The following is a 13285-nucleotide window of genomic DNA, read 5'->3' on the forward strand; positions in this document are numbered from 1 at the left end:
TAAGTACAGACCCAAGAAACACATCAGTCAGATTTCAGATTTCTTAATAAAAATAATTCATTTCAGGACGACATATAAATAATTATTGAATCACACAATACAGATATTTTGATATGAATAAATACTTAACAAATAAAACCAGGCTTTTTTCATACAATACCCTATTGTCAAAAAGTCACACAAAGAAACTTCCACACCATTTGCATGTTTTGTTACACCTTCTGCTCTTAAGTCGATGCTCTTCCTACTGTTGGAATGTCCCTACACAGGTCGGAGTACCATTCCTAAATGCCTCAGCAGCTTAGACAAGTCATGTGCAACTTATGTGATCTCCTCCCAGTCAAACTCAGTCAGAGCCCCTTGTTAAGAGGTTATGATGAGCTGAGCACTAATTGGCCTTGAAGTGATTAAGGTTTGTCTAGAGGTGATTAAAGCACACAGAGATCTACGTCCAGGCCATCAACACGTGGGCTGGCCTGACAGCTTTAGATACAGTTGAATGAAAAGGCAGACCAAGAGCCTGGTTGTCTATGCTTTTCTAACTAGAGCCACAGATGGATATCTGCCTACAGCTAAAGTAAGAGGGGAAAGAGGTTCCAGTTATTACCAAATTTGAGTCTGATAAATGTTTTATGTTTGAGCTTATCTTTACAGACAGACATTTCTTCGTATCTGAATAAAAGATAAGTTCACGGAAAGATGGTGTCCATTAGGGGGTTTTCAGCATGAGAGATCTGGATTAGCTGAAGTCTGTGGTTGCGCAGAACAGGAGATGTCAATCTGTGGCACTCTGGTTAGTTTAGAATGGTCCAGGCTGGCCGTTTTTAAGGAGGTAACAACAACTGTTTGGCAATTGATGGCACGTTTTTTTGTTTTTTTTTCCTCTTTTGGCAGAAAAAAAACAAATATATCAAAATACATTTGAAATTCAAAAAAAAGAAAAGAAAAAAAAGAGGAGGAATGTCAGTTTTTTGTGTACTCCAGACGCACACGCGCGTACGTTTTATCTGTATGTGTGTATGTGTGTGTGTGTATTGAAGATGAGGCATCGGGTTGGAAGGTCCTACGGTATGGACTAAGATCCATGTTCACAAAAGCATTTTTTATAAGTGGGAGCACTGATCCATAATCACTGATCAGGCCCCTCTGGTCCATAAAATTTCAATCACTATGTAAAGGCAAAACTTATCGAGGATCAGCCCCAATACTGTGCTGCTGTACAAGCAGCACAAACACATTCAGATAGACAAGATTAGCCAAAGCAGGCAACAGGATTGCTCTCTGAAGTTTTGAAAGTGATGCCTTGGCACATCCAGGAGGGTGAAGCAGAGAGGAATGCATCTTTACAGGTTCATTTACCTACACATTACCTCAGGCTGGGGTGGGGGCATACAATCTCACAAAGCTGTGTTTGCATGTGTGCGTGTGTATACGGTAGTAGGGTGGATAATTATCCAGACTTTGCCTGTCCTTGTAGTCTCAGTCCTCCTCACAGTTGCCAATCCCCTTTTAACAGGACTGACGATATTATGTTGGTGTATACATTGTGTAGATATGTGTGCGCATGTGTCTATGCGTTTCTAGGTGCTTAAGTGGTAAGTAAACAGGAAAACAACGTCCAAGGCAACAGATTTGTTTTGGAGAAAAAGGGAAATAAGAGGAAGGAAAGGAGTCCTGTCTCTACTGTGATCTCTGCCTTCTGTCCGCTGAAACCACCAGCATGTTGGCTACAATGGAGAGGCTTGTATTTCTGTACATGTAGCACCAAAACTAACAGGGGCCTGCCCTGTCTGTCCTGCACAGTTTATAATTTGTTTTTTTTACTTTCCATAGCAAGCAATTTACATCAGATATGTAACAGTAATAAGGTTAATTAGCCTCAAAATATAAACTAACCCTGCTATTGTCTGGCTAATGGAAGAAAATCAATCTTTGACCATTTTTACAATATTGACTGCAAGAGAATCTTTTTGAAAAAAAAAAAATCTTTGTCTGGGTTGTGAGGACATAGATGAGTGATTTAGGAGATTTAAGCAAAACAGTGGTGAATGCCATTTAACTTAATTTCAAGCTCTTTGCTTGCTTTCCTTTGGCCCAGTTTTGCACACTTCTGCTGACTATTTTCACAGAGATTTGCTGTTGGGCATGCCCAACTACTGCATCTCTCTTTCTTCAGAGCAAATGCTAGACAGACAGGCAGACAGATACACAGATGGGTTAAGACAGACAGACAGACAGACGGGGGGTATAAATCCTTGGCTGTGGTCTAGAAAGCAATGTCAGATGCTTCTTGTTATGTCGACATACAATCATTTTGTCCGGCACGATTCACTACGTACCTCTAAATACATATTGTACACAAGAGTTAAGTCAGTTGCTCTGACATGTAGCCAAACCTCTCACCGTGTAAGTGCGCAGGGCACATCAGATGATAATAATTGCACAAAGAGGTATTCTGGAGGCCATGTCTACTGCGAAAACACACACACTCACCACCACCCCCACATACACACACTCTCTCTTCACATTCTACATGGGGGGTTTGATTTTCAGGCCATAAGGTAACTAGTTAGTCACTAGCAAGTTAGTTAGTTGGTTAGTTAGTATCAGAGGTGCATTGACTGGCATGGAGAGCCCACAGCAGGGCGGCGGCACTAGCGTGCTAGCGATGTGTCATCATCGCTGTCGTGTGCATGGGCGCTAAATGTGGTCAGCCGCGGTAAATCTGTTTGAAGTGGTCACACTCGTTGCAGTAGCCCTGTTTCTCTTGGTTGGCGTAGTGGTCACAGCCTTGTGTCCGGCACCGCTGCTTCGACTTTTCTTTGGGCGCCTGCGCCCGTCTTCCTGGCTCTCTGCCCTGACCACGCGTGTGGCACTCTGGGCAGAGGTCTGTGCAACCCGGGGACACATTACTGCAGCCACTCCGCCGGCACTGAGTCTGGGTCTGGGATTGCTGCGAAGATCTGGGTTTTGCTGCTCGTTCACGCTTTTGTACAGAGAAAGAGCGAGAATGGAAAGAACTGTCAACAGGCGAAGAAGAAGAACACACGAAAAAAACAAGACATGTGAAGAACAGTGAGGAGTTATGAAGGTATGGCAGATACCTACCAGAGGAGGGGACGTGCGATTTGCGACTTGGTTAAGTCTTGCACTTTGCTCTTTTACATAGCACTTATCACAGTAGCCCTCCAGCATCACCTTGCCAACTGCACCACACCCAGGCCCACGACATCGCGAGGCATTCTGGAAGCCTGTCTCCAAACCATGCCGACTCTGGGCCGGGGCAGGAGGAGGAGTCAGGTCTGGAAGAAACAGTGGCCAACATAAGCAATGTGTCATATGACATTTGAATAACAACAAACAGAACAGTTAAATGAGATGTTTATTAAGACAGCTATACGGCTTTTATAATAAATTTTATATATACGAAAAGCTTGCAATGCAAGAAGTGTTTTCTAGTTTTGTTTTAGGACTTACGGTGATTTGTCTGATAGTCTACGTAGCAAATAGTGCAGAAACCCAGTTTCTCAGGTGTCCCAAAGAACTGGCAGCCAGATCTTTTACAAGGTCGGGCCACAGGGCCCTGCCAAGCTGAGGTGTGCCCTGGAGTTAGAGTGAGGCATGGCCGCTCAGTGTCCCTGGCCTGGGTCCAAGCTGAAGATGAGGCTTCAGTCCTGGGATTGATCTGTTGTGGCTCTCCCCTTTCTGGAGCCTGCTGTCTCTGCATGCAGGGTGGACACAAGCCATTGAATATCCTAAACGCCTCCTTTCTGCACATGTTACATCGCTCTGTCTCGGTCTCACAGCCTCCCCACTGGTTCCAGCCGGAGCCCTGGGCTGGGTGGGGAACGACAGGCCCCCCATTGGTCCCTGGCAGTCCTGTAGCGGCCGTTCCAACTCCAGGGGGCCCATGGTTTTGCCTGGAGTTGAAGCAGCGCTCACAAAGTCCATCATGCTCCACACTTAGGGTGAAGAGGCAGCCGGGTGTCTTGCACTTCATTGCATGTGTTTCACTGTATAGGCTGAGGCTGGGGGCGGTGGGCGGGGCTGAGCGGGGACTGGATAACACTACTCCTCTCCCAGATGAAGAGCATGGGGGGCTGCTACTTCTGGCCCCTCTGGAGCTCACCTCAGTCTCTGATCCCCCTATGACTCCTACCCCACCTTGTAAACCTCCTTCCTTAGTCTGAATTACCCCTTCTATCCTCGCTCCTCCACCAGTAGTGGCCTGCCGCTTTTCAAAGCATTCATGGCAATGAGGCTGCGTGTCCACAGAGACATAGAAGGTGCATCGTGGTGTGGCACAGCGGATCTCAATAAGCGAGAGCTGGGAGACGGAGAAGGGTGGCGGACGCTGTGGCTGGGCGGCCCATGCCTGCTCCTTGTCCTCCTGCCAGCGCTGGTACTCATGGTTGACAAGCTGTAGGTAGTCCTCCATCAGGTTCATGTCTTCAGGAAGGTTTCCCTCATCCAGCCTTAGGACAGAGACATACAATGTGGTTCTTAACTGCATTTTATTACTTTTTTCCCTTTCAAATTCATAGTTAATAAAAGTAGTTTGGCTAAATTATCTTTGATAATCAGTCAAAAACAATTCTTATGCCATGAGCTGTTCAAAGCTGCATTTAACAATGGATGGAGCTTATAATGCCCAAGTACCTTGCAGCTTTCATAATCTGTGTAATGTCATGGCCCAATCTGATAGGGATCTCTATCAGGTGCAGGTACTCTTTGAGGAGCCTCTCTTTCTGCTGCTGCTCCTTCTCCATCAGAAAATGAACTTTCAGTTCCTCAAAGCCATTCCGCCTCGGATTGATCAGCGGTACTGCTCGGATCTCTGGGAAATTCAGTTAAAGATACACAGAGCCAAATCCATGAACAGGGGTCCTGCTTTGTCCCTTTATCGTGCCAAATATATAACACCTATTTCTTTGTGATTTGTACCTGGACCACTGTCTTTGATGGTGATGAGGGGTGCAAAGTGCTGGGAGTCGTAGCCGAGCACTATTGGGTATTTGTAGCACTCTGTGGGTTGCCAGTGTAGAGGCAGATAAATCCCACCCACATTCAGAGGAGAGATGGAGGTGCCGGATTTCATACTCCTGACCACCTGGTCTGTTGAAAGAACAAAGATTTAAGAGTTTATAACGCTCTAACAAATGACAATGAACAACTTTTATAGAGCTGCACCCAATTCAAGTGGAATAAATGCAGTCATTTTAGGATTTTAGATCTTGAAAAAGCAGGCTTTGCTCAAATATGACTGCAAACATGTTTCTGCATATTTATTTTTTTATATTTTGAAGATGAGAAATCATCAGTATCCATTTGAGATTCTTTATTAAGATAGACACTAAGTGACACGGTGCATTAAGAAGACTTCAAAACAACCGAGAGCAAATGTTGAGGAATGCTGGTGATATATTATACATTACAAGATGTGCTCTTACAAACCAGTGAGTCTTTGAGGGCTAACAAGGATAAATAAGCATAATTTGAGATGATAAAAAAGGGAGTACCTGCAATGACGATGATGGGTCTGCGGAGAATGTTGGAGAGGATGAAGATGTGGATGTCCTCCAAAGAATCAAACTGGAGGCCATTGCTACTGGAGACTGGCGATGCCATCTTCACAATCTTTTCCCACTCATCCTCCCAGTTCTGGAACAAATGCACACAATTAGGAAATAAACTTCTGCATGAGCACAGTTTTCTCAATGCAAAGTAATGGGAAATGGATCTAGTTGAAAATTCATACCATGGTGGTGTATCGGAGTCCAGTTTGGGTGAACTCCTGAGATTGGAGCAGCTCTGCCTGGAAGCGAGCTTTGAAGACGCCCGTGTCAGTTTCTTTCAAAACACCATGGAGAGCTTTCCGAAGAACCAGGTCTGTGTCCTGAACACCCAGCATGTACTGAGAGGCTGCATGAAGCAAACAGTTCCCATCTCCTACAGACACACAAAGAGGAGGCAAGAAAACACATGTGTTTTTAGTACTATGGTTGGTTGATTTTGTACACAGGACACAAAGTTCTCCTTCTGTGAATAGGCACATGCACACGCACACATACAAAGGCTATGCACATACAGCATAAAAAAAATAGGCAACTGCAGTGTGTACACACACACACACACACACACACACACACACACACAAGTGTAACTAAAGTCTGGGGATTTCCAGGCCGCTGGGCTGGTCGTTAGTATCTGGTGTTTCGACTATTATATGACCCTTATACATCTAACAGTACACACGCCACAGACAAGGCTGATAAAAATGACCCGTAATTTCCCCGGAACACGTTTTTGAAAAACTGAATCTTTTTACAATCTAAATCTGTATAGAAAACAGGAATTCTCACATACATATATTTGTTTTTGCCAAAGTATGTGCCTTTACCTATATTCTACTGACTGGCTGCAGTGATAAAGACTTGGTTTCTGAAAAGACGAGTGTGTGAGAGCGTGAGCAGCTAAAAATCCTGGAATTTTATTTATTCTCCTTTGGCAGTACTGGGTCTTTTTCTCATTGTGAAACAGCAGAGCCCATATTTGTTAATGTGTGCAGCTCTGAAAAACCCTGTTGCCACACTAAACACAGGAATTTCCCTGTACTAACTTCTGTCTTTCATGCGAGTGCATGTGTGCGTGCTCCCCTCCTATGATCCCAACTCATCAATGCTACTCAGCTGGTCCTGTACTTTCCACAAAGGCGTGACTTGGACCGGATGGAATGTTATCTTTTTAAATACTACTATCAACACCCGATGAATGCTGTGATTAATGAGCAGAGATAACATGGGTCCTCACATGCACAAGCATATACACATGAACTGTAATGTGTACTTCTTTTTTTTCCCTCCACAAACATTTACCTGGCAGTAACTTCATACACATAAAGCATCTGCACCCTTCTTTGTATAATACTGCTGTATTAAACAGACATTTTCAAGATCTCTCCTCTATACAGGAAAAGTTTAAGTAAGTTTAAGTTTAAGTAGGTTTAAGAAACAGCTAGGAAACAATTTCTAAAAAAAGGATCATAAAATGTTGTTTTGTTTTGATGCAAGTGTTAAATAGGCCAAAATCTGATCTCAGTGTAGCATTAATTGTTGTGTGGCTCAATTAATGCAATCTGAGCTACAGTTGTTTTCTTTCAACTGAAGGAACATCTCACTGTATTTAAAGAGAGAAAAAAACACTTCTCCATTTCAGACCAGCTAGATGTTGTTCCATTTCAGTGCTCTTGCATCACTCAGCAAAAACATAAAATGCAAGGCTTTTTTAATAAAAAACACCAGACATATGTAGGCCCAAAGGTACACACAAATCCAAACAAATGTCCACACACGTAATCACTTCCTCTTGCACGAAAAAAAAGTCATGATCACAAAGTGAGGTGCCTGAAAACTAAAGATGAAAGTGGTTCAGCAGCTCCCATCAGGTTATATATAGATACTTCCTCTGTGGCAAGCTGGGTAACTTCCTGAAAACATACCAGTGCAGAGCCAGACTTAAGTTGATTTGGTCACTGTCCAGGTGACAGCACAGCAGGGCTGCACTTTCCCACACCTTGTCTGCAGGTTGTTGTGTGAGAATGGCCCAAGATTTTTGACTGTAAACAACTGCAGTAATTATTACCAAACTAGAAAAACGCTCATAGATTATCCACTAAGGCCAATGTCCCATTTTACAGAAAGTGATATGGAAAATTTCACTGGCTCATCCTTTGCTCATGCGTCACCTCCTCATCAAGTTTTTCCTTGTGTAGTCTTGCTTATAAAAACAAAGTGCACATACCACACACCCCAATCTAGGAGGAATAATGTGGATGCCCCAAAAGAAACCTAAAAGCTTTACTTGTAAGGCAGAACACTGCAGCAGTGTATGTGTCCTCCCAGTAACTTAACCATGAAGTTAGTGTATTGTAGCTGAACAAATCCTTCCTGATGGGGACACATGACAGACATGGGATACTGTTTGGGAAAACCCCACGGATGCGTCCGAGACATTCAAGACAGAAGAGAGACTGAATTCTAATAAAGCCTTGTTTTACTTGGAGGAAAAGTTGGATGTATCAGGAAAACGGATGTGGCCCTGTTATTTTAATTGTAGCAGAGTGGATGTTTTATGAGTCTGTTTTTTTTTTGATGGTCAGTTATATTCCGTGGTCTTGCTTCGTAATTAAGCCGGGCTCGGGGAAATTAGTTATGGGGGCTGGATCTTTAGAGCATTTGCATAGACCAAATGAGATAAGGATTTTGGGTTCACTGGTAAATTCAGTTCTGAGATGATGTGGAGACAGATATCCGAAAACAGCGCTGGACATCAGTGAACAGACTTCTTCTCTCTCACGTTTTCTTTCTGTATGTGTGTGTTTCTGCTGAGCTCCAGTGACTCAGCAGCAGTCAGTCAGCCCTGTGTGTGTGTGTGTGTGTGAGTGTGTGCGTGCGTGCGTGTTGTCCGTCCTCTGCTCAAAGTCACGTCTGGGTCCTTCAGAGTTAGACGCTCCGGCACTAAATTCTGTCTCCTCTTTATGACATCATCTTCGCAAACCAGGAAATTCCAGCCAGGTTACTGGCAGCAGAAGTCATCCATTTTGGTCATCAATTAAGGGGTCTTTGCGAGGGGGAATTATGTGCTGATGACAGTTACAGTAAGTCCTTCAGTGATTACTAACTTCAGAATTGACAGGGACCCTTTCAAAGAGTTTCACTATTTAAAAAAAAGTACTGTAGGACATAACACATCCAGCAAGTTCCTCAACCATCCAGTAATTATTCAAAGTAACTTCTAATATGTGACCAATGTAGGAATTTCTCACATGAGAAAGAAAGAAACTATTTCCTCTGGAAACTCACATGTTTAGCACAAAGCTGCAATTATGACTGATTTCCTCTTCCTCCTTCTGGTGTGAAGCTATAGCTGATGATTCCTCTCAAAAACCTTCCTCCCCATTAACTTTAAAATAGATCTGATGTACACAGCAGCTGTGTTTAGGCTACTGCAGTATAGATGGAAAAGGCCACCAGAGACACACACGTTTGCTTTAACAAGGTCTGATGAGCTCTAACAGATCATCACAAACACAAATCCATAAAGTCACATAAAGTCAGGCAGGTGGGGAATTTAAGGTAAAACGGTGTGTTTTTTTGACATCCACTGACATTCACTAACACACACCTACACAGAAAAAGAGGGGGCATACCCCAAATGCAGCAAATGAAAAACTGTGGAAATAGTTGGGTCTGAAACATCACAGACAGTAAATAACAGTCCTAAATGTGACGCCAGAGAATTTCCCAGTACACAACTATGATCAGAAGTAATCAGGCCCGAGTCTACATGTTTGCCTGCCCTGGGATGTTCCCGTCTTACAACATTCACGTAACAGAAAACATGACTTAACAATGGGGTGCCTAAAGTCAAACACTAAGGTCGGCACAGTAAAACCAAGGGGGCTGCTAAATGAGTCTATGTGAAAGCGGAACTCGCGTCCCTCGATTGTTGTCATTTACAGTAACCCTGCCTGTGAGTAATGACATCTCAGAATTTGCATATCAAATAGCCCTGACTCATAAGAGCTCACCATCTCTCTCATAGAAAATGAAACAAAAGCAAAACACATCCCGTGTTGAGCGAATTATATTTTGCTTCTAAAATCAAGGAGAAATGGTTCAACATTAGCTCTGTGACCAATCTGCTGAATTGTTCTATTCGTGTTGAATATCACCTACTGCTCCAACAGCAGTTATTTACGGTGCCCTCTGCTATACAACCAATAATATAAAACATCTTTGAACATCAACAAAGCTTCGTGGAGCTTCATCCACTTATAAGGCCACCACAGAAATCTGGTTTACTGTAGCCTCCATATTCCAGAACAGCTCCTCAACATCAGCATAATCGTTCTTACCATTGGTGCGTAAGGGCACCATCTTCTTCAACTCCCCACACCAGTTGAGCTTTTTCTCCTTCTCTAATGAGGCCTGCATGGCTCGGTCCAGGATGGCGGCCTGAACCACCTCCCTGAAGGCCTGGGGGAAGTGGTTCATGGCGATCATCTCCAGCGTGTACCGGTGCATACCCCGCAGGTGGTGCATGAGGCCACCGCTGGCAGCAGGCTTCACCACATCGTTAGGCACTCGCTGTCGGATCTTCACTGCCTTGAGCAGGTTGGAGACAAACAGGAATTTGGGGAGGAAGTTCTGACCTTGCGACATGGCGGATGGCTGGCCAGGTGAATGGAAGGAGGGGAGGAAGAGGAGCAAGGAGGAGAGGAGGAGGAGGCACCAACCACCGATGCCGGATCAACGTGGAAACTGGATGGAGAGAAGCGGAGAGGACATGTTATTTCACAGCAGGGATTTGTGGGAAATTTTCAGTGGAGAGTCCCCTTCCTAACAAATTAAGACTTAAGGCACAACTTAATTTACAGTTTGTTTGGGAAACTACCCATCACAAAGGATGATTCCAGTGTGGAGGCTGTATGGTGCTTTTTCCTGGAGATTCTGCTGGGCCCAACTGAATAAAGTACACAAAGACCCCTTTGTATTCTTGTTTGTTCTTTTAATTCTCCTTTTTGTCTTGATGGTTTTTGAGAGTTTCCCTCAACAGGGCTTCCTAGTGTCCCACTGAGCTCAAAGACTTCCAACAATAAACGGGTGCTTTCCAGACCTTAACCGAAGGCCACCCAGGGCTTCCCAGGCTGATGGGAAGGTCACAAGGCCTCCTCCCTCAACAGCCTGCATAAAGTCTCCGTTTAAAAGGCTGGGAATCATTAGAAAAATTATAGGCTTTCAGTACAGACACTAACACTGCTCTCAGTACAGGAGGAAGATAATCTAACCTGGGTTTACGTCACTAACTGAAGTCATTTAAAAGACAAGCAGCTGCAGAATTATTTCCCCTAAATAAAATACAACTTTAATTCAGCCACGTTTCCCAATTTGTTACAGTAATTTGAAAGCTAGGAAAATTAGGGAAACTTTTGGCAGTTTTTATACTTTAAGTATAAAGGTACTGAGGTTCAATGCACAACCTCTATACCCAATTTGAGTCAAGTTTGCTGAAGGGAAGGTTTTAAAGGACTATTTCCCCTCACATTTCAACACAGTGAAGACGCATTAGCAGTTTAGAGGAAGTAGAAAGTAATGGTCAGCAAGTGGGCCTGGAGTTTTGCTGACTTTTAAACTTCCCACAACATCCTTCTATCAACCTCTCGCAAGCTGGCAGTCAGGTCGAAAGATACTGTTCGAGTCCACAAACACCTGAACAGCGAGCTTCTATTGGCCTCTGTGCCTTTACTACCCAAACAGCAGCAGGTGCAACAACAGACTAGGCCGTGCTAAAGGGCTAGTCAGTCACATGAGGGACCAGACAACAGACACCTGGATGTCAGGGAGCATGTTGACACGAATCATTAGCGTGGCGTGCTGTCACAGCGGGGCACACTTTAAGGCAGACAGACAGCAGCACCCGGGTGGACGCTGCGGTTTAGGATGGCTGGCTACACAAAAACACAATAACAGGAGACTTTGCTGACGTTAAAGGCTTACGTAATTCCAATGACAACTACCTTTGGAACAATGTAGCGTTCAATCGCGTCTAACAGCTCGGGTATCGATACACTGTAGCTTCACCGATGCCACATTTGGCTGTTTAAATGTCCTGCTATCCGCTCGAGGGTGACGTCTTTGTAAACAATGGCTGTCAAAGCCACTGTCGTGAGCAGGCTTCAAGCTTCCTCCGTGTCCCCAGAAACACGACCATACATTACTCAAGGCCCAAACGTGGTCTTACCCACCAAGTCTCACCCAATTGCTAAGAAATGTGTGTCCACATGGGGAGGCACAAGGAGGGAAGGCTGGCGTCTTACCTGTGTAATATGTCGGGGTAATAACAAAAGCCTCCCGGATGCTCAGGCTAGTCCTCTCTCAGCCACTTCACTCAGCCTCACCGCAGCGGTCCTCGGCGCCATTCAACCTTCTCTTTCTTTCAGTATCAGATCTATTTTGGAGCCCTCGCAGCCTGCGAAGCCTTTCAAAAGAATACACACGTACGATAATGATAGTTTTTTTAAAACAAGGAAAAAGTCCAAGTCAAAGGGGATTTCCACACGGGGACTTTCCGTCCACCCATTTTCCTCTCTCTCTCTCTCTCTCTCTCACTCACTCACACACACACTCACACACACAACCGCTGTAGTTGCAGCTCATTGCCACCAGGGGGTCTTTACTATCTGTCTGACTCGATACTGAAAAGCATATCCCACCTACTGAGCACAAAGGAGCGTCACTGAGGGAGGGAGGCAGTTCGCGTCATACTCTATTTCATGAGACAGCCTTAAAAAATAAATCATTAACCTTCAGAATCAGCAAATGAGTAAGGAAAACGAAGCTCATTACCTGATTGTGAAATGGATTTGAGTTGTTGACTGCATGCACTGATATGTGTATTCATGGTCTGATGACTGTAGCTATTGAAACATTGATGCGATGGTGCTTTAATTGTTAGCAAATCATGTAAATATAATTAAAGACTTTCAGGTTCTTGGGGATTCCTGTCTTGCTCAAAGATATTTAAGAAACAGATGTGAGCTCTTTGCTAACCCGCTGGTTCATTCACTACATTAGTAAGTTAGCTCAATGTTCATGTAAAGTGAAGTTTTCTTTTATTTTGGCAAAAGTTTCTAGCTCTTCCCACCCAAATCACAAAACAAAAATAGGTTTCCTCTTAAAGGAAGCCTCTTAACCTCCATATGTCTCCACCTAATGGAAACGTAAACTGACACTTGGTTAAATTGTGCCTCTCATTTTCATGTGAGTTCAATACTAAACATCAACAGATGATCTTTGCTCGAGTGTACCAAGAAAAGTGTGCATCTTCCATCATTCAGCAACCCACCTGACTGTGGCTGTCAAGGCGGCTAAAGCATTACAACAGTCAAGTCACAAGTCTGTTGTGCACCTGTGGTTTGTTGTGGTTGACAAGTTTTATTATCTTGACTGAGCTTCTAGTATGTGGCAGAGCATGCTTAACTGTTTTACTGCGGTCTACCATTCAGAAGCTGCAACGGAAAAGTAGTCAGAGCTTTAAGTTTTATTTCCAAGTGTAGCGTTTGCTGAAATTATGCATGATGCTAACACATGCAACTTGCTGGAGTTGCATGTGTTAGCATAATGCACGCGAAAAAGAGGTGCGACACATTTAGATGACATAAAAAGACAAATATTTTTAGGCTTTGTGTGATGGGTGTGTTCCAACACAAATAAAGTTTCAGTTT

General features: G+C 43.9%; 1 protein-coding gene across 1 annotated transcript; it reads right to left on the minus strand.

The window, feature by feature from the left end:
• Positions 1-27: 27 nt before the first annotated feature.
• On the minus strand, positions 28-12195 carry tnfaip3 (tumor necrosis factor, alpha-induced protein 3). Its single transcript, XM_084947756.1, has 9 exons — positions 11879-12195; positions 9917-10322; positions 5759-5949; positions 5520-5661; positions 4945-5115; positions 4660-4837; positions 3478-4475; positions 3109-3302; positions 28-2986 (listed from the first exon to the last, which is right to left on the minus strand). The coding sequence occupies exons 2-9, from the start codon at positions 10221-10223 to the stop codon at positions 2711-2713; spliced, it is 2457 nt and encodes an 818-aa protein (XP_084803882.1). The 5' UTR covers positions 10224-10322; positions 11879-12195; the 3' UTR covers positions 28-2710.
• Positions 12196-13285: the final 1090 nt, after the last annotated feature.

The sequence above is a fragment of the Perissodus microlepis genome, chromosome 13, assembly GCF_051167445.1.
Source record: "Perissodus microlepis isolate ML-2025 ecotype Zambia chromosome 13, ASM5116744v1, whole genome shotgun sequence".
In the NCBI taxonomy this organism is placed as follows: Eukaryota; Metazoa; Chordata; class Actinopteri; order Cichliformes; family Cichlidae; genus Perissodus; species Perissodus microlepis.

Bases quoted from the DNA above. Each gene is read 5' to 3' on its own strand.
- tnfaip3 (XM_084947756.1), bottom strand. From the start codon at position 10,223: ATGTCGCAAGGTCAGAACTTCCTCCCCAAATTCCTGTTTGTCTCCAAC. The intron at 4,838-4,944 runs GTACAAATCACA...TGAATTTCCCAG, and splicing joins CATCAAAGACAGTGGTCCAG to AGATCCGAGCAGTACCGCTG. The intron at 2,987-3,108 runs GTAGGTATCTGC...TCTGTACAAAAG, and splicing joins ATCGCACGTCCCCTCCTCTG to CGTGAACGAGCAGCAAAACC.